Source organism: Callorhinus ursinus, unplaced genomic scaffold, assembly GCF_003265705.2.
Source record: "Callorhinus ursinus isolate GAN/ISIS: 27379988/994484 unplaced genomic scaffold, GSC_fseal_2.0 scaffold49, whole genome shotgun sequence".
Classification (NCBI taxonomy): Eukaryota; Metazoa; Chordata; class Mammalia; order Carnivora; family Otariidae; genus Callorhinus; species Callorhinus ursinus.
The window spans coordinates 8,269,560-8,297,102 of record NW_027397111.1 but is presented as its reverse complement, the minus strand read 5'-3'; the positions used below and the strand labels follow the sequence as shown (position 1 = coordinate 8,297,102).

General features: G+C 40.7%; 2 protein-coding genes across 5 annotated transcripts in view; one reads left to right on the top strand and one right to left on the bottom strand.

Annotated features, from left to right (window-relative positions):
- DENND2B (DENN domain containing 2B) overlaps positions 1 to 20,534 on the bottom strand; it is a 173,796-nt gene extending 153,262 nt beyond the window's left edge. For 2 of the 3 annotated variants that reach the window (XM_073882943.1, XM_073882940.1), the window contains exons 1-2: positions 20,402 to 20,451; positions 3,647 to 3,713 (exon numbers count right to left, since the gene is read on the bottom strand). The gene's annotated coding sequence lies outside the window, so the exon portion shown is untranslated. Of the gene's footprint in view, positions 1 to 3,646; positions 3,714 to 20,401 lie in introns of all 3 variants that reach the window. The other variant, XM_073882942.1, reaches the window with a different exon arrangement.
- A 57-nt stretch (positions 20,535 to 20,591) lies between these two features.
- Positions 20,592 to 27,248, top strand: AKIP1 (A-kinase interacting protein 1). 2 transcript variants are annotated; one of them, XM_025848414.2, is made up of 6 exons: positions 20,592 to 20,740; positions 20,955 to 21,182; positions 21,614 to 21,694; positions 23,898 to 24,002; positions 24,994 to 25,053; positions 27,034 to 27,248. In XM_025848414.2, exons 2-6 carry the CDS (start codon positions 20,961 to 20,963, stop codon positions 27,172 to 27,174), a joined length of 609 nt encoding a protein of 202 aa, XP_025704199.2. In that variant the 5' UTR covers positions 20,592 to 20,740; positions 20,955 to 20,960; the 3' UTR covers positions 27,175 to 27,248. The 2 variants fall into 2 exon arrangements, with proteins under 2 accessions (XP_025704199.2, XP_073739039.1); XM_073882938.1 differs by lacking the exon at positions 20,592 to 20,740 and having other exon boundaries at positions 20,747 to 21,182; positions 23,858 to 24,002.
- The last annotated feature ends 295 nt before the right edge of the window (positions 27,249 to 27,543 follow it).

Below are 27,543 nucleotides of genomic sequence, written 5' to 3'. Positions count from 1 at the left end.
AGTCTGCCTATAATAGTATAAGTGGTCTTAATTAAAGGGGCAATGGTGGGCTTATCTGTGTTTCATGATCCAAATAACCAGGTTTCTCTAAAGCAGGCAACTGGGCAAGAAGGTTGTCCCAGATGACCTTTAAGTTTTCTAGGGCATGCGTTTCCACATACCATTTCCTTTTTTAAAGATTTTATTTATTTATTTGACAGAGAGATACGCAGCGAGAGAGGGAACACAAGCAGGGGGAGTGGGAGAGGGAGAAGCAGGCTTCCCGCTGAGCAGGGAACCTGATGCGGGGCTTGATCCCAGGACCCTGAGATCATGACCTGAGCCGAACGCAGACGCGTAATGACTGAGCAGCCCAGGCACCCCTCATTTCCTTTTTTAAAATTTTTTAATAAAAATAGTATGTTTTGTTTAAATAGCTAACCTTAAATGCTAAAGATTGAAATCATCCTAAAATGTTTTTTAGAGAAACTAATTACTAATTATTAATCCATAACCTCAACAAGTACTATTTAATCCAATTCTGCTTTCCATTCTCCCTACATTTGAGTAGAACCTCATTTCTAAAGCACCCCATATTTACCCTTGAACTTTTTGCATAAGCTTTAAGACTTAGGGCCAGTTTCAACATAAAACAACTCTGATCTGGGCGCCTGGGTGGCTCAGTTGGTTGAGCGACTGCCTTCGGCTCAGGTCATGGTCCTGGAGTCCCTGGATCGAGTCCCACATCGGGCTCCTTGCTCAGCAGGGAGTCTGCTTCTCCCTCTGACCCTCCCCCCTCTCATGTGCTTTCTCTCTCTCATTCCCTCTCTCTCTCAAATAAATAAATAAAATCTTAAAAAAAAAAAAACACAACTCTGATCTATAATCTCCAGAAGCCCAGCATGACGCAGAAGTAGCTACCATGACTGCAAAGGGATGACCCTGTCATTCGCTCTGGCTTTTTACTTTCCAAGACTGTCAAAAGGTGAATATGGCTTACATCCACATAGATGCAACATCAGTGGTATGAATCCTTGTGACTAGTTTTTGCAATCAGTAAAGCGTAATAGCATGTACTAGACCACTAGTTCCTAAAGTTGAGAGCCCTTTGGAACCATCTAAGCAGCTTGTCAGAAATACAGATTCTGGCCCTAGTCCCAGACCTATTGAATTAGAATCGCCAAGGTTAAGAAACACTACACTAAATTAATTGTAAGATCTTTGTCAGTTTTACATAGGCCAATTTTCCTTTAGAGGAAAGCCCCTCTATCACCACACACTCACACAGGGTTCCCAAAAGGAATCAAGCAAGATATTACATGAATTGAAACATAATATAGCTCTTTCCTTTACAATAAGTAACTTCCTTAGGCACAACTGCCTTTACAGCCTACCTCAGAAAGATAAAATTTCTTAAACGGAATGTTCAAAAAAACACCAAAAAACAATTCCTACTAACCAAAGTTTAACAAGATTTTTAAAACAGATCATTGAGGAATCAGCATGTTTTGTTATACAAATATAGTGACACTTATAGGCTACTGAAACTATTGATTACATTTCTGTCTTTCGTAATCAGGTAAAATAATCCATAACAATTGACTAAATGTATACTCTATTAAAAGCTACTTAATTTTGGGCGCCTGGGTGGCTCAGTTGGTTGGGCGACCGCCTTCGGCTCAGGTCATGATCCTGGAGTCCCAGGATCGAGTCCCGCATCGGGCTCCCTGCTCAGCGGGGAGTCTGCTTCTCCCTCTGACCCTCTTCCCTCTCGTGCTCTCTATTTCTCATTCTCTCCCTCTCAAATAAATAAATAAAAACTTAAAAAAAAAAAAAAAAGCTACTTAATTTTACGGGGCACCTGGGTGGCTCAGATGGTTAAGCGGCTGCCTTTGGCCCAGGTCATGATCCCAGGGTCAATCAAGCCCCACATCAGGCTCCTGGCTCAGTGGGGAGCCTGCTTCTCCCTCTCCCTCTGCCTCTCTCCCTGCTCATGCTCTCTCTCTCTCTCTCTCCATCTCTTTGTCTCAAATGAATAAAATATTTTTAAAAATAATAAAAAAATAAATAAATAAAAGCTACTTAATTTTTAAAATTGTAAGAGATAAGGAGCACAGAACCCAAAATTGTCTGAAAATTTTTTGACATTGTGACTTTAAAAAAAAAACACAAATTAAAATATATACATATATATGTACGATATATACCAGGCTGAAAACTTGAAAAACAGTATAAAAGAATATATAGAGTGTGCCTGGGTGGCTCAGTCGGTTAAGCGTCTGCCTTTGGCTCAGGTCAAGATCCCAGGGTCCTGGGATTGAGTCCCGCATCGGGTTCCCTGCTCAGCAGGTAGCCTGCTTCTCCCTCTCCCTCTGCCTGCCATTCCCCCTACTTGTGCTCTCTCTCTCTTTCAAATAAATAAACAAAATCTTTAAAAAAAAAAAAAGAATATATAGAGAAAGAGAAGTCTTCCTTCCCACTCTTATCCTCCAATTGCCCTCTTTTCAGGCAATCACTGTAGTTTCTTGTATATTCTTCTAGAGATATTCAAAGGAATGCAAAATTATTTATATGTGCATAATGCATTTTTGGGAGAAGAGGTCCATAGCCTGTAACAGATAATCAAAGAGGCTAGCAATCTCGAAAAAGATAAGAATCACCATTCTAGAGCAAGGTTAAGGGTTCATGCTGTATTCCAGTTCACCGGTAGGATTAGCAGAATTGCAACCTTTAGTTTGCTTATGAGTATTACTATGCACAATTCCAGACTACAAAATAGCTTCAGCAAGCAATGTTGGTTAACATGCAGATGTGGTTATAAAATGCCACATCTGTTTGTAAATAACTTCCTCATTTTTATGTTTTTCTTAAACAAACCCTCCAATGAATAGTTCCTTCTGTTACTGTGTTAACAGGCTGACAGTGAAAATCTCCAAAGACTGTAGACACTTTTCTCTCACAACCTGAACATTTTCTTTTGGAATATAAGAAAGATTTTATCTATATCTACATAGAATTTTTTTTAAGATTTTATTTATTTATTTGAGAGAGAGAGAAAAACAGCATGAGAGGGGAGAGGATCAGAGGGAGAAGCAGGCTCCCCGTTGAGCCAGGAGCCCGATGTGGGACTCAATCCCAGGATTCCGGGACCATGACCTGAGCTGAAGGCAGTCGCCCAACCAATTGAGCCACACAGGCACCCACCTACATAGAATTTAAAGGGGGAAAGTAACTTAGTACTCCTGATAAGAATAATTAACATAAATTACAAGATTATTAATAAAGATCTTAAGAATCATATGTTTTAAGATAAATGTTATTTTTGTCAAGATGGTAAATCTCATTTGGATTTCAGTGATTATTATTTTAAGTGTTATAATTGGGATTTTAACATAAAGCTACAAATAAATTATTAGTTTGTTATTCTCTTTTTCTCTCTCCCTCTCAAAAAAAAATTAATAAAAAGGGGGGCACCAGGATGGCTCAGTCCATTAAGCATTCAACTCTTGATTTCAGCTCAGGTCATGATCTCGAGGCTGTGAAATCAAGCCTCACGTCAGGCTCTGAGCTGGGCATGGAGCCCGCTTATGATTCTCCCTCTCTCCCTCTCCCTCTCAATTAAAAAAAAAAAAAAAAGTTAATGTATTAACTGAACTGTTTTACTTACCCCCTTGTTCAGAGTAGAATCTGTGTCCTTGCCTGAAGACCATGCAGTGCCTTTCACTCCTCCCTTCCTAAGTGCATGAGAGATATAATAGATAAAATCAAGGTTTTTTTTCCTATAATCAGCTTGCAAAAAGGTTCAGTCTGACCTAGGTTCTTTTATTTTTTTGCACTGTAATGCCATTTGGGGTTTTATTCCAAATACCAGGCTATTTATTATTTATTTAAAGCAAATATGAGGATAGCATGATTAATGATACTGGGCAGGCTGGACCAGAGTGAGAATAAAGAATAAGATCAGATGCCGGCTACTCTTCAGATGGACAGGAAACAAGAAAAGGCTCAGAAGGCTAGAAGTTCTCCTCACTCAGATGGCTTGCTGAATGGTCCTTTTTCCTTCTCTCAGGAGCTTGAAGATAATTTTTGATTGGGAGAAATTAAAGTCTAAAAATTTACTGATTTGAAACAGTAGTTCTTGATCTTTGTTCCAATGGTATCAGTTTTAGATCTAAACAAATATCCCTAGATTAAAGAATGATTTACCTTTGGGGTGCCTGGGTGACTCAGTCAGTTAAGCGTCTGCCTTCAGCTCAGGTCATGATCCCAGGGTCCTGGGATTGAGCCCCGCATCGGGCTCCCTGCTCAGCGGGGAGCCTGCTTCTCCCTCTCCCACTCCCCCTGCTTGTGTTCCCTCTCTCTTTCTCAAATAAATAAATAAAATCTTAAAAAAGAAGAATTATTTACCTTTGTCACTAATTTTGGGCAAAAGCATCCCTGAAATAAGAATTGTGAGAATGTGATAACTTCCAGTAATTTTCCATATTACTTCCCAAAAAAAAGAACCCGTAGCAAATGAGAAAAAAAAGGGTATAGCTATTCATTTCATTTCTTTATTTAAACATCTGCAAAAAACTGTTCTTGACATCATGTAGAATAAAAGAGAGTAGGTCATATAAGCATATCTAAAATCTAGTGAGGAAGGTATATATAAACAACAAGTCAGAATAAAATATGTGGTATAAAATAGATAAAGAGGAGGAAATACAGGAATTTGCAGAAGTAGTAGAGTTTCTTACCAAGGACTGAAGGAAGGAAGGTTGGAACTCAACCTTAAATAATTGTTAGAATTTCTATTTCAATAAATAGAAAATAAAGGGAGAAATTCAAAACGAAAGGAATTGCCTCAACCATGAAATACTAACTTTAAGAACAGTGACTGCTCCTCATTTAACTAGAGTAACAGAGGCTAAGAAGGCACATTAGGTGGAAAACAGTTTGGCGGTTCCTCAAAAAGTTAAACATAGAATTACTGTATGACCCCCAATTCCAGTCCTAGGCATACACTGCAAGGATTGAAAACAGCTGTCCAAATAAATAATTTTGTACATGAATTTTCATAGCACTAGTCACAATAACCAAAAGGTAGAAACAACCCAAGTGTCCATCAATAGACAAACTGATAGACAAAATGTAGTATATTCATATAACAAAATATTATTTGGCCACAAAAAGGAATGAAGTACTGATACATCCTACAATATGGATGAACTTGGAAAACATTATATATGTGAAAGAAGACAGACACAAAAGGTCATACTGTATGATTCCATTTATATGTACTATCCAAAATAGGTAAATCCATAGAGACAAAAAGATTAGTGGTTGCCAGGGGATGGAGGGAGGGAAAATGGGTAAGGGGTCTCCTTCGGGGGTGATGAAAATGTTTTAGAACTAGACAGAAGTGATGGTTGCACAACATCATGAATGTAATTAATGCCACTGAACTGTACATCTTTAAATGGCTAATTTTTATGAAGTTATATGAGGGCCTCCCCAACTTTTAAAAAAATATGTAGACATGGGTCTGCGGTAGATACAACAAATGCTTACTAATATTCTTCCCAGTCCCCAGAAGTTTATATGTTCCACTCACCCTGCAGTTAGGCAGGGCCATGGGCTGTGAGCAGAAATGACACATGTCACTTCCAGGTCAAAGTATTTAAGAATGAGTGAGAGGGGCACCTGGCTGGTTCAGTCAGTACAGCATGCAACTCCTACACTTGGGGTCGTGAGTTCAAGCCCCACGTTGGATGTGGAGCCTACCTTAAAAAAATAAAAAAAAAAGAATAAGAGATGTGCATGCCTCTCTTCTCCAACCACAAAACTCCAAAGCCACGTAAGACAATGGGGCAGAATGGATCACTGAATAAACAAATGCTTCCCTATTGACCCATGCTGGACATGTTGTAGGAGCAAGAAATAGACTTTTATTGTCTTAAGCCATGGAGTTGTTACTGCAGCATAAGCTAAACCTACTCTGAGAGGATCAGATCTAGGAAGGCCAGGAAAGCAATATTAAGAAATTTGAATCTTATTCTGAAGGGCAATGTTTTTGAGGAAAAAAGTAACATGATATGCATTTGAGGAAAATAATTCTAGAGGCAATGTGCAGCCTAAGTTAGAAACAAAGACAGTCTTTGGCCTTTTGTGCTCATCAGAAAACGCCCGAGAACTATAGTCAACTTCCAATTCTTTTATATTTCTATAAAAAATAAAATATGTGTTCTCAGAGGGGAAAATCATCTGAGGAGTTTGTAAAAATGCAATGCTGTAGTCCAGGATATCTCTATAGAGATTCTGATTCAGAATCTCCAGAGGTAGGGTCTAGACATTTATAACTGAAAAAAGTTCTATGGGAGATTCTAGACTACAGGTTAGAGTCAAGGAGAAGATGTCTACTAGTTCAGAGATGACCAATGTTACATGCTTAGTGGATTCAAATAAACAGAATAATAGAATAACTATTTTCTTGACAAATGGAATGATAAATGCTTAGGGAGTTTCTGTTAAAATAATCAGTTACGAAAAGGTTACTCACATTAACGTTTGTATAGTCACAGTTATGGTTTTGAAAATTTAAACATCAGTAAGGGTGGGGGGACCATTTGTATGCATCTACTCTATTGCTAAGTGGTAGCCTACCCCAGCATCTTTGATAGGCTGGGAAACATGGCTGACACGCTAGAGTCAAAGGACTGGAAAGCCAAGCTCCTCCCAGCACTCACATCTATCTTATTCTCCTTCCTTTCCTCTTTTCTTTTCTTGCAGGATAAACTAGCATTCCATTCTGTCTTTAGTTCCTTCCTCCTCACTGGGTATCTAACTCATCAGCCAACTTTCAAGTCATCAAGACTTAAAGAGCCAAGATTTAAGGGCTGAAAAAGTCTGGGTTACAGATACATTGGAAGCTGTCACTCTAAACTTCGTGTGTGTGTGTGTGTGTGTGTGTGTGTGTGTGTGTGTGAGAGAGATTTACTACCAAATGTGATTTATTAAGAGACTCAGCTTTCCAGCATACAGATTCTTTTTTTTTTTTTGAAAATTTTACATAAGTAAAATTTGAGAGAGAGAGAGAGCATGAGGCAGGGGGAGAAACAGCAGAAGAAGGAGAAACAGACTCCTTGTGGAGCAGGGAGCCTGACATGGGGCTCAATCCCAGGACAGCTCAATCCCAGCTGAAGGCAGACACTTAACCAACTGAGCCACCCAGCTGCCCCTAGCATGCAGATTCTGATATTGTGAAGAAATAGATCTTTTGCCAACCAAAATTCAGTTTTGCAAAAACAAATCTTCAGAGCATCTCAGGAAAAAATGATCTCTGATAAACAGCATTGAAGTTGAATGACAAAAAGTACCTTTACCATTTCTGAAACCTTACTGAAAGATGCAAAAGAAATGGACAGGCTTCACTAAAAACCTCCTCCCAATACTGACTACTGCTCAACTATCCTTTTTACTTATTCTTAGTGATTTAGATTATTTTCTTGCTTTCCACAGCAACTGTTCCAAGTTGGTATATTTTCAAGACTTCTGTCAGCAGGCAACTTGCCTTCACTGCTGAAAAAGCAAAGGTGTGACTCCCTCAACACTCCTCTATGTCCTCTCCTATGCTCTCCCCACCGCTTCCTTTCAAAGAATGACCTATGCTATGTTGGATCTTCTGTTTCCTGTATCTCATGTCTTCCTCCTTCTTTTTCTATCCCTTTCTCTCAAGTAGGCTCCACACCCAGCATGGAGTTCAATGTGGGGCTTGAACTCACAACCCTGAGATCAAGACCTGAGCTGAGATTGAGAAGGGGACACTTCACTGACTAAGCCACCCAGGTGCCCCTTTTTCTATCCCTTTTGTAAGTACCTACTCCAATAGTTTTCTGAAAAAGGATGTATAAGAGGTAAAAAAAATTTTTTGATACTTTCCAGGGCTGAAAATGATTTCAAACTATTCTCCCATTGGACTGACAGTTTAGCTGGGTAAAGAATTCTAGGTAAAAAATACTTTTGATTCAGATTTTACCTTTTTTATGTTTTTTTAAAAGATACTTATTTGAGAGAGAGAGCACATAAGTGTGCTAGCAGGGGGAGGGGAAAAGGAGGAGGGAGAGGGAGAGAATCTCAAGCAGACTCCGCACTAAGCACAGAGCCCCTCATGGGGCTTGACCACATGACCCTGAGATCATGATCTGAACTGAAACCAAGAGCCAGACACTCAACCAACTGAGCCACTCAGGCAGATTTTAGAAGATGTTGCTCCATTAGACACATGCTTTCTAATATTGCAGCTGGGAAATATAATGTTGTTTTTTGATTTTTTTTGTCTCCAGAAGCTTGTAGGATCTTTTTTACCTGAAATTTCATAGTGATGCACCTGGGTATGGGTACTTTTCAAACACTGTTCTAAGGCACATAGTAGGCCCTTTTAATCTGGAGGCTCATATCCTTTATTTAGTCCCAATAAATTTCTTATTTATTTTTATAAATTTCCTCCCCTAATTTTCTCTAATTTCTCTTTCTAGGACTCCTATTTATATGTTGGATCTCCTAGACTGATCTCTTAATTGTTCATCTATCTTTTTCTTTTACCTGATGGGGAATTTTGCATATTTTTCCTTCTAACTCTTCTATCAAACTCTACATCTTATCACTGGCTTCAGGCAGTTTATGCTCAAACTCATAAATAACTTGTCATTCCCCGAAAATGTCAAGAAAGTTAACACTTTTGATAGGCCCAGTTCTTCAGTAAAGCCTTCTCCTACCCCTAGGCAGAATGAAGTACTCCCTCTCTTTATACCCAAGGCACAGTTCATAGCCCATAACACCTGTTTACAAGTATTGTTCACCATAACCCAATCTGTTGATTCCACTAGAATGTGCACCTCTTGAAGGTGTATCCATCTTCATCTAGTAAATGGCAGTTACCCAATAAATATCTGTTGTATTACAGTAATTTCTGGGTTTTTAAAAGTATTTTATTTATTTTAGAGAGGGAAAATGAGTGCATGAGTGCAGAGGGATAGAGCGGGTGGGGTGGAGAGGCAGAGGGGAAGGGAGAAGGACAAGTAAACTCCCCACCGAGCACAGCGCTCTACTCAGGGCTCATTCCTGAGATCCTGACTTCAGCTGAAACCAAGAGTTGGATGCTTAACAGACTGAGCCACACAGGCGCCCCTACAGCAATTTCAAAAGAATATATAGTATAAATATTTGACTATGTAATCATTAGCTAAGTAAAGAATGTAACCAGAAACCTAACCCACTAGAAAAAATTACATGAGCTTAAAAATGCACCTGTGGATATTTTTAATCTTAAAAGATGATTATTTTTAAACCAAACATTCCCAATCTTATCCAAAGGCACATTCTTCATAGTTACTTACACAAACGCAAATTCAGAATTTAAAAAGCTAATTCACTTTTAAATCATCTGTTTACCTAAGCAGGCCACCTGAACAGTTTCCTTAGAATTACAGAATATAGGGGCGCCTGGGTGGCTCAGTCGTTGGGTGTCTGCCATCAGCTCAGGTCATGGTCCCAGGGTCCTGGGATCAAGCCCTGCGTCGAGCCCCACATCGGGCTCCCTGTTCAGCGGGAGGCCTGCTTCTCCCTCTCCCACTCCCCCTGCTTGTGTTCCCTCTCTCACTGTCTCTCTCTCTGTCAAATAAATAAATAAAATCTAAAAAAAAGAAAAGAATACAGAATATATTTGTTGTTGTTGTTGCTTGGAATAACCAAAAATAAAACAAAAAAGGCAAAAAAGAAATCTCTTTAAAATATATCACCCATATAAAAGTGTTAGTAATGGGTAACCAACTCTCTAGTAATTTTTTCCAGAAATGTTAAGTGATTAAAGAGTAAGGGACAGAAAGACACTCCTGAACACTAACTACTACACAGCTACTTGAAGGCATTACAAGGCTGAATAAAGAATGTTCATTCGTATACAGGGATTTAAGCGCTGTTATGGGCTTTTTGTTTACTTTAGTTTTGGTTTGATTTTCTTTTTAAAACTATGCCCTAATGCCAAATCTTACATTTTTTTTCTTTTTCCTGTTGAACTGATGCTATGTTAAGATATAAGCACAAACATCTCATAAGTGTTCTAAATCCATCCAATTGTTTGAGAAGGCATACGTGCTAGACCAATGAAGCCAAAACATTAGAGCTAGGAATTTTGATGAAGATAATAATTGCTTACAGACCAGCTTGTTTTAACTTGCTGAACAAAGAACACAATTTTATACCACATTTTCATCACAGGCTTCTTCTCTGCATAATCACTACTATAATGAACACTTTCAAAAGGGAGATTATCTACAGGTTAAAGAGTAAGGAAGTTATCAATTAGATTCCATCATCTTCAAAATTTCACTTACTCAAACTTTATATTAATTAAAAAAATTTTTTTTGCTGGCCTAAGCACTGTTTTGAATCTTTACAAACCATTTGTTTAGTGTGCACAGCATAAATCTAAGAACGAAGACACTCGGTTAATTTCTAATACTGCCCTAGATGGCTCTATCACCTTGGATAATGTCAATAACTTATTTGTGCCTTAGTTTATTTCTAGGACATCCCTATATAGCAAAACATTTTTATCTTTCTCACATCTGAAAGCAGAATTCAGGCTCTGTGCCTATGTCAGGAGTTACTCCTTCCCCCATTAAGTTACTCTCATCACTTGCAGGCCCCTGCAGTAATTCAATACTCAGCCAATATTTGTTAAGGACCTACTCTGGGAGGGGAGTGCGGCGGAGGTGAGGATGAGCTCAGTCTCTGAGAGGACAGTAACACTAGTTTCCTGACTAACAGAGAGGATTGTCTCATTCTGCTTGTTTCACCCAACTCTGGATTTCCTATTCTTTACTTCCTCTGGAATACATAGCTGGAAGTCCTAAAAATACGGTGGTGTAGATTCACAGAATTGGACTGAGGCCATCAGTCAGTAATCAGATTGCTCCTGGGCGAGGCAGTCTGGGAGTCAACATGGTTTCAAGACAGAGGTAAGAAGTCATGGAAGGGACCAACGTCACCAATTCACAAGACCAAGATAACTCTTTGTGCATGGCACCAGTGGTGACCCTAGCTTTGCTGAATCATTTTGCCCTTATAACCCAGCCTCTAAGACAGAACTCTCTGGACTTTGGACTATGTTGATTTTTGATTCCCTTAATGTAGGGAGCCATTCATCTCAGCCCATAAGCCTTCAGTATTAGTTGTGTAAAAGCAGGGCCATGTCTTCCGACTACGTCTGAAAACTTGTAAATTACAGAGAGAAAGGAAAGGTGGGAAATGAGAGACCTTTGTTGTCCAGAGTATCAAGGGGACAAATTCTAATGGGAGACCTTGAATCTGAGACTCCAAACTCTGGCCATGTGCTTCTTGTTCCCTATCTACCCATCCCATTGGTGTTTGCATGCCTGTCTCCTGTTCTCTTTGTCTCTGATATGTTGCTTTCTCTAACCCTTGCCATTCAGAAGTCATCTTGTTCTGATCCATGGCCTTGTTCTGATTTTGGATCGGAACAAGAGGACCTAAATTTGCTCATATTTAACTGTAGTAGGTACCTCAAGTTATTATATCTTTCTGTATCTCAAATTTCTCATCTTTAAATTGATACATTTGCCATCATATTCCCTCAAAGTCCAAACTTCTCATCTTTAACTTAATACATTTGCTATCATATTCCCTCAAGGATACATTTATACTCAATTGAAATAATATGCATTCTGGGATCACAATAAAGCTATAATATGCTCCTGTATTCCTAACTATATATAAGTATTAAAAACATTTAAAAATATTAAAAACAAATTGACTCCCTAAAAGGAATTAAAATTTTGAGTAATTTATTTTTTAAAAGATTTTATTTATTGGGGCACCTGGGTGGCTCAGTTGGTTAAGTGACTGCCTTCAGCTCAGATCATGATCCTGGAGTCTCAGGATCAAGTCCTGTATCAGACTCCCTGCTCAGTGGGGAGTATGCTTCTCCTTCTGACCTTCCCCCCTCTTGTGCTCTATTTATTTGACAGAGAGAGAGAGAGAGAGAGAGAGAGAGAGACTATAAGCAGGGGGGCAGAGGGAGAGGGAGAATCAGGCTCCCCACTGAGCAGGGAGCCTGACTGTAGGGCTCCATCCCAGGACCCTGGGATCATGACCTGAACCGAAGTCAGACGCTTAACCAACTGAGCCACTCAGGTGCCCCAACTATATTTTTTAAATATAATACCTACCCCACTTCCCAAAATATTTCTGAAATGTTATATGAAAAGAAAAAGAAAAATGTTATAAGTAAATTAAATAGAGCATACCCTTCAGAAGAAACTCAATAGTGGGTTCTGTTTCTTAACAAAGAAGGATTTTGAAAATGTTAACAATTATCCCATGATTAATCTTATGGGAAAGGAATATTCTAATTACATTGGCTTAACTCACTTTAAAGCTTTGATGTCTCTGCTAGTGGATTACTAAAACAGACGCATTTTTTTTAAGAATTTAAAGACACAAGAATTTTCATTGTGCTGATATAAAGAGTAGACTCTAAAGTGTCATATAAAGTATGCTTCTAAAATTTAAAGGAGTTAAAGGAGATTCCTCATCTCAATTCCTAGGAGATGCTGTATCTGTAAGGGTAAACAGAAGCAAATAGTTTTCTGAAATTGTGCCAAGGCTACATGTCAACTGCCTGGCAGGAAATGCTTTTGGAGGGCCTAGATAAACACACCATCATTTTTTTTTTTTTTGGAAAAATCTTCTCCTGTAGATTCTTACAGAGCAAATGTACTGAGTTTAAACTAGCTTCATAAACACAATAAGCAGAAAAGGATTTTTAAATTGTGGTACCTATAGGATCTATGTCAATTAAGTGATCTGTCCTTCATTTTTAACATACATGAACCTCACTGTTCAGAAAGCATAGACTCAACACATGCTTATTGAAATTGTGTTAAACCTTATCTTTCCATAATTTTCATTATGATTTTGGTGAAGCTTTATCTTACGAGAAATTTTCATTAAGCAGTAGCTCTTCCCGGGGTCCTAGGATTGAGTTCTGCATCGGGCTCCCAGCTCTTTGGGGAGACTGCTTCTCCCTTTGCCTCTACCTCCCTCTCTCTGTGTCTCTCATGAATAAATAAAATCTTAAAAAATAAAATAAAATAAATGAAAGCAGTAGATTTTAATATTTTAGCATTATACAATGATATTTTCTTGCATTTATATAGCAAAGTGTTTTTCAAAATTATTTCACATCCATTATCTAAATTTTAATTTTAACATCTCATTTTCTAAGTGCTAGCATTGAGACCAAGCTAGGACTTATAAAATGAGATGTTAGCATAAAAATTAAGTCAAAGATTACATTAGTCAGAAGACCACATCTTAAACCAATTAGTCTAAAACATTTTCTAGTACATTTCCCTAATGGACCCCCAAATCCAACTATTGTATTTACTAAAATCATCCCTTGACCTCACCTGACTTTTACTTTCTTAAACTGCAAAAAGGATGATGAGGCTCTAGCTGTTGACTCAGAACACCTACTATTAGCTGGAGAGATCTTCTGCCTGGTGTCAAGCCTAGTCAGCCCTTTTGCGCCTCCTCCCTCCACAAGCCTGCTTGCTCTGTTTGGCTACAATCTCAACCACCCATCTTCTTTTCCTCCTTTCTCATACTGAAAGCATCCTCTGCCCCACTCACCTTATGCCCAATCTTGCCCAGTCCACAGTAGAGAGTAAAATTTCCCTGGCCCAAGGAACAAAGTAATGTGAAAGTAAAATGAAACATAACCTCTCTACATGCCATACCTTGTCCTATAATCAAGTAACTTCAGATAATAATGTGAGCCACCTCAACTTTGGGGTCCTTCTTCACATTCTACAGCCACCAGGCATAACTTCCAATAGCCCCCAAACCTGCTCCTTTCTCCCAAACAGGACAATATTGCCTTAGTTACTATTGGGCTGCATAGGGAAAAAAAAATACAGAAACTTTGTGTGTAGACCATTTTATGTTCTTTCCACAATGTGAAGAGGATGGTATATGACTAGAAAAAAGGTCACAAAACTGAAGGATACAAATATTTGAGTGTAAACAGCATATTTTAAATAATATAATCACCCTATTATCTCTTAAAATTTTTAAATGTATTTCTATTATTTCTTAAAATGGGTACACCTATAATTATAATTAGGTAAACTTAACTACAGGCCAGGGCATATAACTAAAGTTTACTCTAAAATTGTTATAATTCTAACCCTGGAAATTTGGCTTCCTACTCAACTTGTGAGAGCTTCCTGAAATGGAAATACATTCCAACAGCAATATAGAACAAAGACGGGAGCCTGGGTGGCTTGGTCAGTCGTTAGGCGTCTGCCTTCAGGTCATGATCCCAGGGTTCTGGGGTCCAGCCCCGCATCAGGCTCCCTGCTCTGCTGGAGGCCTGCTTCTCCCTCTCCCACTCTCTCTGCTTGTGTTCCCTCTCTCCCTGTGTCTCTCTCTCTGTCAAATAAATAAATAAAACCTTTAAAAATATATATATAGAACAAAGACTTAATACATGACCACTGAACAAATAAAGGAATACTGACAGAAATAATAAATTTCATCCTAAAAGAATATATAAAAGTAAACTTGAAAGAGTCAAGAATTACATTTTAAAAGGCTAGGAAGGATATAACATTGGAAGGGAACAGTAAGATCTAAATATTAATTTTTTAAAAAGCTGCTGCATCTGTCAGGATATATTTTGTCAGTTTTTAGGACATTAAAACTCTACATAGGGACAATTCCAGAATGATGGAGTAAGGAGGTTGGCAAATCATCTCTCCAAAGCAACAACAAAACTATACAAAATTGTCAAAATAAGCATTTTGGCAATTTGGGGGGTGGAGAGAGGAAATTGACCAGAGGTACACAACAGATTGAAAAGCATTTATTTTATAAATAAATAAATAATAAAACTGCTGAACCTCTGTGAGGAAAGTGGGCATCTGGGACATCAGAGACCGTTCCCATTCCCTATCCCTGACCCCAGCGCCAACACAATAGTTCTGTTAAGACAGGACAAGTCATGAGGACCAGCAGTTCTGCTGTTGGAGGCAATGACTCAATTTGGTGCCCAGGGTATTGTCAGAAACAAGGGACCTTAGAAAATAAGTGGTAAACAATCGGGAAATCTCAACATCACAGCTGGCTGAGACTGTAGTATTGGCTGGGGCAAGCAATAGACCAGCCAGAAATTTAACAATTTGATCCAGGGAACAAGCTATTCATAGTGGACCTTAATAAACTCTCATGCATGTAACCTGGGTGGTCTGGAAGGTATGCACGGGTCCTAAGTATGCTCTGCTGGAATGCGAGGCCTTGCACACAACAGAAAATAAAAGTTGTAGCAGACTTGATGTTGTGTTCCCCAACCTGTACACAGATCATCTGGCAAACCTCTTAAACCTTGAGTTAGGCAAAGATTTCCTAGCTACCAAAAGTGCAATCCATGAAAGAAAAAAATTAAGAAAGTGGACTTCATCAACATTTAAGATGTTTGTGTTTCGATAAACACCATTAAGAAAATGAAAGACATGACACAGACTGGGAGAAAATATACATCACACAGCTGATAAAGAATTCTTGGTCAGAACAAGACTAATAACTTACAACTCAATAATAAAAAAGCAAGCCAATTTAAAAATGGGCAAAAGATATGAATAGACATTTCACAAAAGAAGAAATAGGAATGGGTAATAACTGTAAGAAAACGTGCTCAATATTAATAGTCATTAAGGAAATGCAAATTAAAATCACAATGAGATAGTACTTTATACCCACTAGAATGACTATAATCAAATGATAAACAATCAACAAGTATTGAGGAGGATGTGGAAAAACTGGAACCTTTGTACCTCACTTATGGAAATGTAAAATGGTACAGCCACTTTGGAAAAGAGTTTGGCAGGGCGCCTGAGTGACTCAGTGGTTAAGTGTCTGCCTTCGGCTCAGGTCATGATCCCAGTGTCCTGGGATTGAGTCCCACATCAGGCTCCCTGCTCGGCGGGAAGCCTGCTTCTCCCTCTCCCACTCCCGTTGCTTGTATTCCTGCTCTCGCTATCTCTCTCTCTGTGTCAAATAAAATCTTAAAAAAAGAGAGAAAGAAAAGAGTTTGGCAGTTTCTTAAAATATTAAACATAAATTTACCATTTCACTCAGCAATGCCACTCCTAAGTATCTCCCCGAAAGAAATGAAAACCTGTATCCAAACAAACCCTTGTACCCAATCTTTCATCGCAGCATTACTCATAATAGTCCCTGAGTGGAAACAAGTAAAATGGCTATTAACTAGTGAATGGATAAACAAAATATAGCATATTCATATAATGGAATATTATTCAATCCTACACAGGAGGGAATTACTGATACCTGCTACAACATGGATGAGCCTGAAAAACATTATGCTAAGTGAAAGCCAGACAAAAAAGGTCACATACTGTATGATTCATTTATCCACACTGCCTAGAAAAGGCAAATTTATAGAAACAGCAAGCAGAATACTGGTTGCCTGGGTCTAGAGGTAGGAGATAAGACTAACTGCATATGGTAAGCACAGGGATCTTTTTCAGTTAATGAAAATGTTCCAAAACCAGATTGTGGTGATGTTTGCAAAATTCTATAAACTTATTAAAATTTATTGAATTGTACACTTTAAAACAGGTGAATATAACAGTAAGTTATACTTCAATTCAATAAAGTCATTTTTTAAAACTCTACCTTGATTCCAACTATTTATATCTACCAAAATTACCATTCCTTTAATCTCTGATAGTTTTTTAAATGACAAAACTTTTCCCTAATCATTCCTGCTCTGCAATCAATTTTTTAACTTCCAATTTTTTAACAGGTTGTGAAACCTAATTCTCAGAACTTTGATCCATTTTCTTTAATCTGTATAATCAAGATGACAATTTTGATAATGAGTTTCTTTCACTCCCCAAAAACCCAATGGGTTGATGTAATCAGGCAAAATGAATGATCTAATGACTCAGTCTATAATACTACTTTACAAAGCTGTAATGATTCTAAAGCTTCCTAAGTCTGCTGAAGAAATAAAAATACCACCTGTCAAATAAAATGATTTATACATTCTCTGGTATGTACAGTATAAATCATTGTCTAACTCTGGCATGATACCCACTTTTACATCATAAGTTTTTAACCCTTTTTTGCCCTCTTCATGTGGAGAAACATAATTTACATTTGCTCTTCACTAAACTTTTTTTCTCCTCAAGAAGTCCCAAACACAGCACCAATCTCTTTCCTCAGATTTCAGGAATAAAGATGTCCTCCAACCCATCTATTCCCCAAAATATAACCTAGACAACATCTGTGTGTTCTCTGCAATGTATCTATCCTTGTGAAGAGAGAAATCAGGGAAGACTTACACCAACAGTTTGTTTTTCCACTGATGATCAAATTCATTCCTGATCCTATGCCCTCCCTCTATTTGCTGTTCCATTTCCAAGTCTCTTTAAGAAGTACCTGGCTTGGGATGCCTGGGTAGTTCAGTCGGTTAAGCATTGGACTCTGAGATCAGGTCATGACCTCAGGGTTGTGAGATGGAGCCCCATGTCGGGTTCCACGCTTAGTGCAGAGCCTGCTTAAGATTCTCTCTCCTTCCCCCTCTGCCCCTCCCCAGTCTTACTCTCTCTCTCTCACTCTAAAAAACAAAACAAAAACCATTTAAAGAAGCACCTGGCTTGGGCTGTGTTTGATCCACAAAGGGCCTGATTGTAGGTCATGTTTCATCATCATTCCTATTGAATCTTAAAAAAGAGAAAAAGGATTCTCTCACTTTGTGGTTTAAGGTTCAAATCTTGAAATTATAATGTATAAATATATTTATAAATACAAAAATAAATGCAAAGACTTAATTTCATGTCAGTCTTTAGGCTTTAGTTTCATTCTAAGCATCTTCTTTCCCATATATTTCTAAATGTTAAATTCTGGGAAAATTAGTTATAACTGAATATTCATTATATTCATTAAAGTATGTAGGTAGATCTTTTTTTAAGAAGCCAACTCTTATCTGGTCTAACAGGGATCTATTTAAATAAAAAATTAAGTCAGTAAATTCAACAAATGCCTATTGAACCCATACTGCTTAGCAAGCCCTGGATATTTAGGGATAAATTAGGAACAATTTCCACCTTCAAGGAGTTCATAAACTGTTGGGGGGAAATGAACCATAACTACATATAATTTAAATCAGATTGAGATAAGTACCTCAAAATTAAAAAAAAAAAAGTCATGGAAACAGAGGTTGCACCTGGAAATAGCAGAAGATTTCAAAACGTTGACTTGACAAAAAGAAAGTAAGGCTTCAGCTGGAATGGAATTGGGGATGGGAGGTAGTAATAGAATCCTTGGGAAGAGAGCCAAGTGACATGAGGTAATGACATAGTATCAGGTAAGGGAGGACATATTGGGAGACAAGGCTGAAGTCTGATTAAGATAATAATATTAGCTAATATTTATTGAGCATTTACTATGTGCCAAGTTCTATTCAAAGCACTTTATTTGTATTAATTTGATCCTCACAACCTTAGGATATACTATTATTATTCCATTTTAAAGATGACAAAACTGAGATAGAGAACAGTTATATAATCTGTTCAGAGTTACACAGATTCAGCTAAGTTATGAAGCCAGGATTTTGAAATACATAAATAAGAAAAACAAACTCTGTCTCACCCCCAACCACATTCATTATAAAAGCAGTTAACAGGTATTTAAAATATCTCTTCTCTTATTAGTTCCTGGGCCATAATTCCAGACTTTGCTCAAATGCCTCCTTCTCTAAAAAGCCCTTTCTTGATCTCCCCAACTGAACGATATCTCTTTCTCCTCTAAGCTTCATAATACTTTGTATTAATCTTATAGCAACAGCTTATGAACAAAATCTTAATATTTGGTTCCTAGCATTACAGATTTTATGTGCATCATTCTCTCTTTTTTATTCTGCTTTAGCCTGATTCACTTTCTATTCTCCACAAGTCCTAGGATGGTGCTTGGAGTATTATAATGCTAGCTAAATCTGTGGAGCACTTACTCTTTGCAAAGCATTGTGTTAAGCATTTTCAAGGAATTCTCACAAAATGCTTACAGCAACTCAATTCCTAATTCACTGCATTCAATAGCTATTTTTAGCCCCTTCTGTGACAGATGAAATAATAGCTGCACCTTAAACTCAGTAAACAAAACAGATATGGCGCTCACTCTCAAGAAGCTCACAGTCCAGGAGATTGGTACTCTTGGTATCCCTGAGTTTCGAGAAGAGGAAAAGTGAGGTTCGAAGAAGTTAAGTAACTTATTCGCCCACAATCACATAGCAAAAAAGTGGCAGAGTCTGAACTCAAACCCATATCTCCAGACTAGATATTCGGGACCCTGTGCGCCTAACCACTCTGTTCTGAAGGAGGCGTTTGATAAACATTACTGAAGGAAAAGTTTTATGAAAAATATCCCTATGGGGCACCTGGGTAGCTGTCGTTAAACGTCTGGCTTCGGCTCAGGTCATGAGCCCAGGATGGAGCCCCGCATCGGGCTCTCTGCTCCACGGGGAGTCTGCTTCTCCCTCTCCCACTCCCCCTGCTTGTGTTCCCTTTTTTTCTCTGTGTCTCTCTCTGTCAAATAAATAAATAAAATCTTAAAAAAAAATATCCCCATGATAATGAAGACTTTTACTCAATTTCTTTCCGTGAGAGGAGAGCAGGAAATGAGCAACAATGCCGACGGAGGTCGCAGTAGTATCCTGGGGTAGCCCGGGAACTGCTGATCAAGCCAACTGCTGAGGAGACTCGCTCAGCGTTGAAGATTTCCTAGCGTCCCTTAAAGTGACCCCCACTGAGCAGTATCCCTTAAAAGGGTTCTTCCTGAACATCAAAGCTTTGCTGTGCGCAGTGTGGGGTAGCAAAGTCATTAATTAGCAGCGAGACCTTGAGCTATACGGTCTATCAGATAACCCAGAGGCGTGTAGGAGTGAAGTGCAAGGTAACGATGTGGTGCAACTATTCTTGAAAGGTAGGTTCAACTCCAGCCCCTAGAAGAGGCTTCCAAAAATGTGTGAGTCCGTCCTTCCCACTGGAGTGAGGAAGCTGCCATGAGAGGATTATGGGGCTGTACATACAACTCAGGCACCCCTCAGGCCCTGAACAGCTGCCATCTGACGGAGGGCGTCCCATTGCCCACAGCCGCCTGGCGAAACTCTTCTCCAAGAGCCACCTTGGCAGCTGCACTGTTTGACCTCTCCTACTCATCTCCTCAAACAAAAGGGATTTTTACAATAGCGATATTCCAAGATTTAAACCAGGCAGCAAGAGTCGCCTGGAGGCAGGTGTCTAATCCCCCACAATTTCTTAGGCCAACCGGAGACCACCTGACTTTACACCGGCTCCACCGTGTTTGGCGTTGGAGACCACCGCGAAGGGCGACGCCGACAGCCCAGGGGCTCTCCGGAAGGAGCAGACAGGTCGCCGCCCCCGCCGCTGGCTAGACTCTGGCCCCCACGCCCCGCACGCCGCCAGGCCCCGCCCCTGCGCCCGACAGTTAGCCCGGCAACCGGCGCGTAGGGGCCGCGGCCCGGCGCAGAAAGAAGGCGTGACCGACGCAGGCCACAGGCCCCGCCCCTCGCCAATGGCCTGCTACGCCGGCGCTGGGTGCTACAGGCCCACTCTCCCACACAACTCTGAGCGCATGCGCCTAAAGAAGCGGGCTGGTGAGGGCCCCCCACTGAGGGAAGGGAATGGAAATGGAGGGGATCTGCGCGCGCTCGCTCGCCCCCGGCCGGGCGCCGGCTGGAGAGCGCGTTAAGGGCAGAGCCCGGGGCGGTGGTCGCCAGGGAGGTCGAGGCTAGGGCTCCGACCCGCAGCTGGAGCAGGGTCGCGGCGGCCAGCTGACCGGCCGGTGTTTGTGTGTATGTGCCTGCGCAGGGAGACATGGAGAACTGTCTGGCGGCCGCGGCGCTGAACGGGGTGGACCGACGTGCCCTGCAGCGCACGGCTAGGCTGGGTCAAGAAGTGCTGGAGCGGGCCAAGAGGAGGGCGGTGGACTGGCATTCGCGGGAGCTTCCCAAAAGCGGCGTGGGGGTCACTTCCCGAGAGCGGCCCTACCGAGAAAGACGGCCCGCAGCTGGCCCCCAGCGCCTGCTCCCGGGAGAGGTGAGGGCTCCAGTGCTGGGGGACCAGCCCATTCATTCGCTCCGCGGTGGCCTGCTGGCAACCGGGGCACGCCGAACCCACGCACCTGATCCAGCTCTTGGCGGAAGCTGTAAAGTAACGGGACAGTGAACAGAAAAGTCCTTTGAAAATTCTTGACATTGGACAGGTTCTTACTGGGTAGTTTACGGTACCGCTAGTGCTCGGCCCTGGTTGGTTACTTTCTTACATGCTACCATCTTTCTTTGTCCTGGATAAATTGCGTGTCTGTTTATTCCTTTTTAGAGTGGAATTCTTCCTCAGTAAGATCCTTCTTGTTTACTTAAACTTGCAGAGGCTTTTGGAAAAGTAAAAAAGATGCTATTCCCAAATTGACCTCATTCTCCAGTAGGAACTACCAGATCTCACCTGTGATTTGCCATTTATTCAAATAGAGAGAAGAAAGACAACCAACCCTAAGTGCTTCCTTCAGAACAATGGCAGAATTCATGGACTATACTTCAAGTCAGTGCGGGGTAAGTTGGTATAAGCCAAAGCATGCCCCCATCCACCTGCAGATCGACCACAAAGTGGATCTTTGTGGAATTTAAGGAGAATCTGGAGACTACCCGTTTACCCTGCCCCACCTTCATGGTTAGATTGTAAACAGGGATTTAAACCAGGTGATAAATCCAAGTTAGAATTTATTCAACAGATACTTATTGAACGTATAACTGTAGGTATTATTGAGGATGTAGCAGGGAACAAGCCACAAAAAGTTTCTGTCCTTCCTATTGTTTTCAGATTAGTTGAGGGGGGGAGGTTATTTGCTGAATTCCAAAACAATCAAGTCCAGATATTAGGGATTTTTTAAACTTTGAACTGAACTCAAGTTAAAAAACATGAGTAAGCTCGCTCTAAACTGGAACTGAGCATTTCTGGGTTTCAGAATGTGCTGAAACAATATCCCTAAACTAGAATTTAACCTCTGTTTCAAGTCCCCAGTAATGCAATTTTTAAGTATGTCTCTATGAGTCCGTATCACTTGTTGGCCACCAAGGTGGTTATGTGGAACAGATGCAGTGCCTCCCCAGTGGTGGTGTGAGTTAATGGCAGGAGCAGCCTCCCAGGAACCAGACCCATGTTCTGCCACTTACTGGCTATAATGCACTGGGCCAGTTAGTCCCACTCAGCCTAGCTTCCCTGTCATAAAGTGAAGATCTCTAAAGTGCTTTCCAGCCTTTAGAGTCTGTTTCTTTGGTTTTTCTTTGGTTTCCACTGAGAGATGAATACCAGAAAATTGTCATAAACTATAGCACGAGGGACTTACGTGAAATTTTGGGTACCATTCATTGAAATGGGTGTACAAAGGTTTTAAAGCCCTTCTCAAAACCGCATGCTAAGGTCATCTTTAAGTACTTTGAGGGAATGGTGAAGGCAGGCCAGCCTGCATCCAGGGAAATCCCCTGCATGGAAGGTACTCTGTTGTCTAGGAGTTATAGCAGACTCTGTGGTCTCTTTGAGCCTCAACATGATGTGATTCTTTTGTGGTTATAAGGATGCTGGTCTACAAAGGAGAAGGAAGAGAATACCTTGTTTCTGTCCTGCTTTTCAATTTCATATATTAAGATTTCAAAAAATCTCTAATCTCTCTACATCTTTTGTAAAATACCTATGACTCCGAGAACAGGATTCCAATCAATGAGATATGGTCCAGAGAATATTTTTATGTTATTCTGTTAAATGATGTGAAGAGAACAACTGAAACATTTTGGTTCATGGTTCACTAAAAGGAAAAACAGTGGTCTTTGGTCTGAGATTTAGCAAATTGGTGTGTTCTTCATTTTGATATTCGGTCCATACTTCAGTTCAAGTTTCCACTCTGGAATGGAGTCTCAGAACCCTTGGGCTTTCTGGAGATAGAATTAAGAACAGTGTTCTGAGTCTGCCTTTACAATTTTGAAGCAGCGCCCAAAATACATTATTAAACCTATGTCCTGAAGTGCTTTCCCCAGCTTCCCGTTTTTTTGGTCTCATGCCTTAAACACTGTCCGTACACTATGTTCAAAACAAGCAGACTTATGATGTCCTCATCATTAGTCATAATCAGGGGCAAGTCTAAGGTTAACTTCGAGGGGGAGGAAGGAAGTAGGCAAGAAAAAATGTAATTTGCTTTCTGATCCTTTGGATTATTCTCCTTAAATTAGAGACCTCTTCCTCCCCTCCGCATGGGGAGATCGGTTGCCTAGCTCTTGAGTTTTTGTTACATTTCCTGTTGTATTTCTAAATCTCAAAGAGATGCACCCCTCTTCCCTTGTCCTTGTCTGAAACTTGGACAGTAACCATGGAACAGTTCATCAGAACTTGTGATGAGAGGAGATGGAAGGGCATATGTATTTGACATTGGGATGAAGACGTTGTGAAAATTCTTTAACCTGGCAGAGAGCCTGGTCCTGCCTAGCTGTTGGTTGGCCAAACTTCTTGCCCTACAAAGGCCACAGATGGCAGCAAAGTCGTGCCAAATGCAGTTCCCTCTCTGCAGCCGCTTTTCATGGGCTCAGATTTGTTGGATGACTTTAGAGGCTTGTCAAGAGAGCAGGTAATTCACCTTTGCTCTGTTGCCTCCCTCCTTAACCATACTTTCCCTAAGTCATGGAGTTTTTTTGTTTTTTGTTTTTTTTTTTTGAAAATTTGACCAGACTATTTGCTTGCCCAGCATCTTTCCCGTTCCTTCTGTAGAGATACTATTCATCTGTGCTGGAGGAAGGAGGGGCGGTCCACGTCTCTCGGTATCACAGAGGGAAGTCGGGGCTGCACTGGTGCTGGGACAGTGGGGACGGCCAGGTATGTATCCTCAGCTGTCCGCGCTGTGCCCTCAGCTCCCCTCCCTCTCTTTTAACAGAATTCTTTTCCTAGAGCATTAGGAAATAAACTGTTAGTATTAGTAACAGGCAATTACAGGCCTCTCCCTACAAACTTATCTGTCTTTTACCACCTGTTCTGGGGAAGCCCAAGATTTTACTTGTTGAACTGATGCACTAGGAATTCATTGTTGTTTTTGAAGAGAGTAGGCGTGTTATTTTGTTTTGTTTTTCCCTTTTTACACGCCCCCTAGTTATACTCAAAGATAGCAAACTTAAGTTCAGAGTCTAATCCACAAGTTGGATTCCTGACTTCTCCGGCCTATGGGTCTAGGGAAAGGATGGGAGAGTGGCCGCAGGGATGTGAATGAGGGCTGGGTGCACACTGGAAGGTCCCTCCTGTTTTCCTGGCCTGGGATGTATGGAGCAACGCCAGAGCCCAAAGCCTGCGTTCCCTTTTCTGGCCTGACCCCAAGGGGGTTACATGTGGTAAGAGTCATTCCTGCCCTCCCATTCCTTCCTATAAAGTGTAAGTTGGTGTCTCTAAAGGGAATTCTGCTTTTCCCCGCTAGTACCTGGACTCCTGGGAGAAGCACAGAAGAGAATTCTGTTTTCTGAGAGCCTGTTGAGTGTCAGTCACTCTTGAACTTTAAATCTCCAATCTCGTATCACCATGTTGTAGACTCGGAAACTAAGGCCTAGGGAACTTAATTTGCCCTTTTCAGTAAAGCAAGAGATAGGATTCAAATTCAGGTCTGTTTGACTCCAAAGGCCATGGAAATATAAAAAGTCATCACGGTAAACCTCTGACTACAAATACCTCACAGAATTCACTAAAAGCCTTAACAACTTAGGAGACAACTTAGAAGAAACCGACAGAACAATTATTAGTTCCTAATAAACTAAGGGAAAGTTTTTCTTTATAATCCAGAAGTCAAAGTCTGGGCGCTAATCAGTGTTTCTTGTCTCTTCAGAGAAAAGACACCTCCGTTGGTCTTGGAGTTATCTCTCACGTGTCAGCAGCGTCCCAGTCTGTGAGTACAGATCTCGTTCTGGGTTTCACCACCAGTGCCATTCCATGAACCAGTTGAGCCAGTTCTAGGGTCCTTTGTCCCAGATCCACGGTATTTTTATGTTGAGATGTTTCACTCTTGAGAGAGTACAGCATTTGGATTCAGTGTAAAATTATGTTTTCTCATATCCTTCCTTCACTTGAAGCTTAAGGGATACTTTTTGTGCCTGAACTCATAGTTGTGGTTGGAAAGAATGTGAAGTATTCACATCGCAGTTCCTACAGCTCAGCTGGGCTGACACTGGGTTCTGCTGGAATTTCACCATCTGTTCAAGCAGCAGGAGGGGCCTGACCCTCCTGCTTACAAAGTGAAAACCATTGCTAAAATTCAGAAACATGTAAATTTGGTTAGATCGAGTTCCAGAACATTTGAAAGGATTTGTCCTCATTTTCCACAAATGTTTCTCTGTTAAAAACACAGTGATGAGGTTTTTTTTCATTTAGGATAAAGAAGTACTCATTAGTTCATGAACCCAGGGAATTTTTGGGAACTTGGAAGGGCTGGAATTCGGAGGAAAGGAACTCCAGCATGTTTCTGCAATAGTTGGCTTAATCTTTGTTTGTATACAGTGCACTACTAGCCAGGACCCAGAATATACTGGAGTTAATAACAACTAAGAATGTTCTGCTTCTGGTACATAAGTTAGGTCAAGATGCCTCCCATACCTGCTGGATTTTGGTGATGCTAATCTTCCTGATATTCATGGTATTGGAATCACAGATGCCAATCTTATCCCCCGTGTTTCCTCTTATGCAGACAAATGAAGTATCCTTGGCTTTCTGCAATTCTGATACGGCTGTATTTTCTGAAATCTACCTTTGTGTACTTACGTAGTTGAAGACCAATAAATAGTTTTGGCATAGTCATTTACATTCATGTCAGTTAAATGATAAGGAGACCAAATTTGCAATAACTGGGCATGAAAGGATAGAACATAAAGCAGCTTTGGAAAAAGTTGGCTTTAAATCTGTGCAAGGTGGAAGGCAGGGAGGAAGTTCATAAAAGTGTAAATATTACCATTTATTCCTCCCGGTGGAGTTTGCTGGCCAGTAATTTGTTGTTGTCCCCCGGGTGTAGTGGCAGAGATGACACCGCTGCCTGGAGGAGCAAGCATGGAGGAAGCACGTGGGAGGGGCGGCGGGTCCCCAGCTGTGGGGTAGCAGCTTTGGCTCTTAATTACAGGCTCTTTTCTGGTTTGCAACTTCTCTGTCTGCCTTTTGAACGGAGACCCCTCCTCTGCCTGCACTTCCACCCACTTCCCAGCCATGTGTCAAGTCTGTCCTTGGAAGACAGTCAGTGCTCAGCACAGCTTTAAACACAGATCTTTCCGTTAACTCCAGCTTCCAGTGTTTTGTATTATAGGAGAACCAGTCCTCCAAGGGAGACTCTGGCCAGCCCGCAGACTTGCTGCATGACGAAATGGAATCTATTCATAGTGTGCTCAGCTTTTGGAGAAAAGAATATTTCATCTTCATCATGAATGTAGCAAACAAAGCACAGTTGAAAAGACTCATTATTCCATGGCGCCTTGTTGCTACTGCTGGTCCGCGCTAACAGGTGCCACTGTCTGCTTGAGAGCCCCAAAACAATGATCATTCGCCTTGCCCTCTACCAAGTGACTCTCTTTCTACCACGATTAGGAGTGTCCCTTTTATGACCCTTCATATTCGTATAGGTTTCTAGCACTTGCCAAGTGTTTTCACATACATGCTTATTTGTGAAGTAGGTATTACCACAGCTTTAGAAATAAGGAAACAAGCACAAGGAGGGGCTGAGACTTACCTAATGACATTCCTATTGTCTGGCCAGGCTGAGCCTTGAAAGCAGGACCTCCGTCTCCAGCCCAGTGCTTCATCCCACTGCGCCCCTGGCACCCAGAGGTGGCCTGCTGGCGTCGTGACCTACAGTCTCTCAATGGCTAATACCTGTTTTTCCTTGCAGGCTGAGAACACCTCTAAGGACCTCTACATAGAAGTATATCCAGGGACCTATTCTGTCACTGTGGGTACAAATGACTTAACCAAGACTCAGGTGGTAGCAGTCGGCTCGGGACAAAGTGTGGACTTGGTCTTCCCTGTATGACGTGGACCATCGTGGCTATCCCATCACCTTTTTTTTAAGTAGCTAGAAGAATAAAGTCACCATATTATTCTTTACATATTTACCCAGTGATCCTACTTTCAGGGCTGACTGTAGAGGGTCAGCCTTCCTGGGAATTGGAGTTTGTCTCTTTCAGTGCCTATTTTAACTTAAACGTCTAGAAGCACCCCCACCCCCACTTTCTGCTGAAAGTCATACTGTAATGATGCTGTCTCAGTAGTTTTTAACTGCTTACTTTCCAGGTGAAGGTTACTTATGATAATAAAGGGAGCGATTTTGGAAATGAGTTCCTTTTTATTGGGGCATGAAGAGGTGAAACAGTGTTGCTCATGGACAGCTGTAGGTTTATGA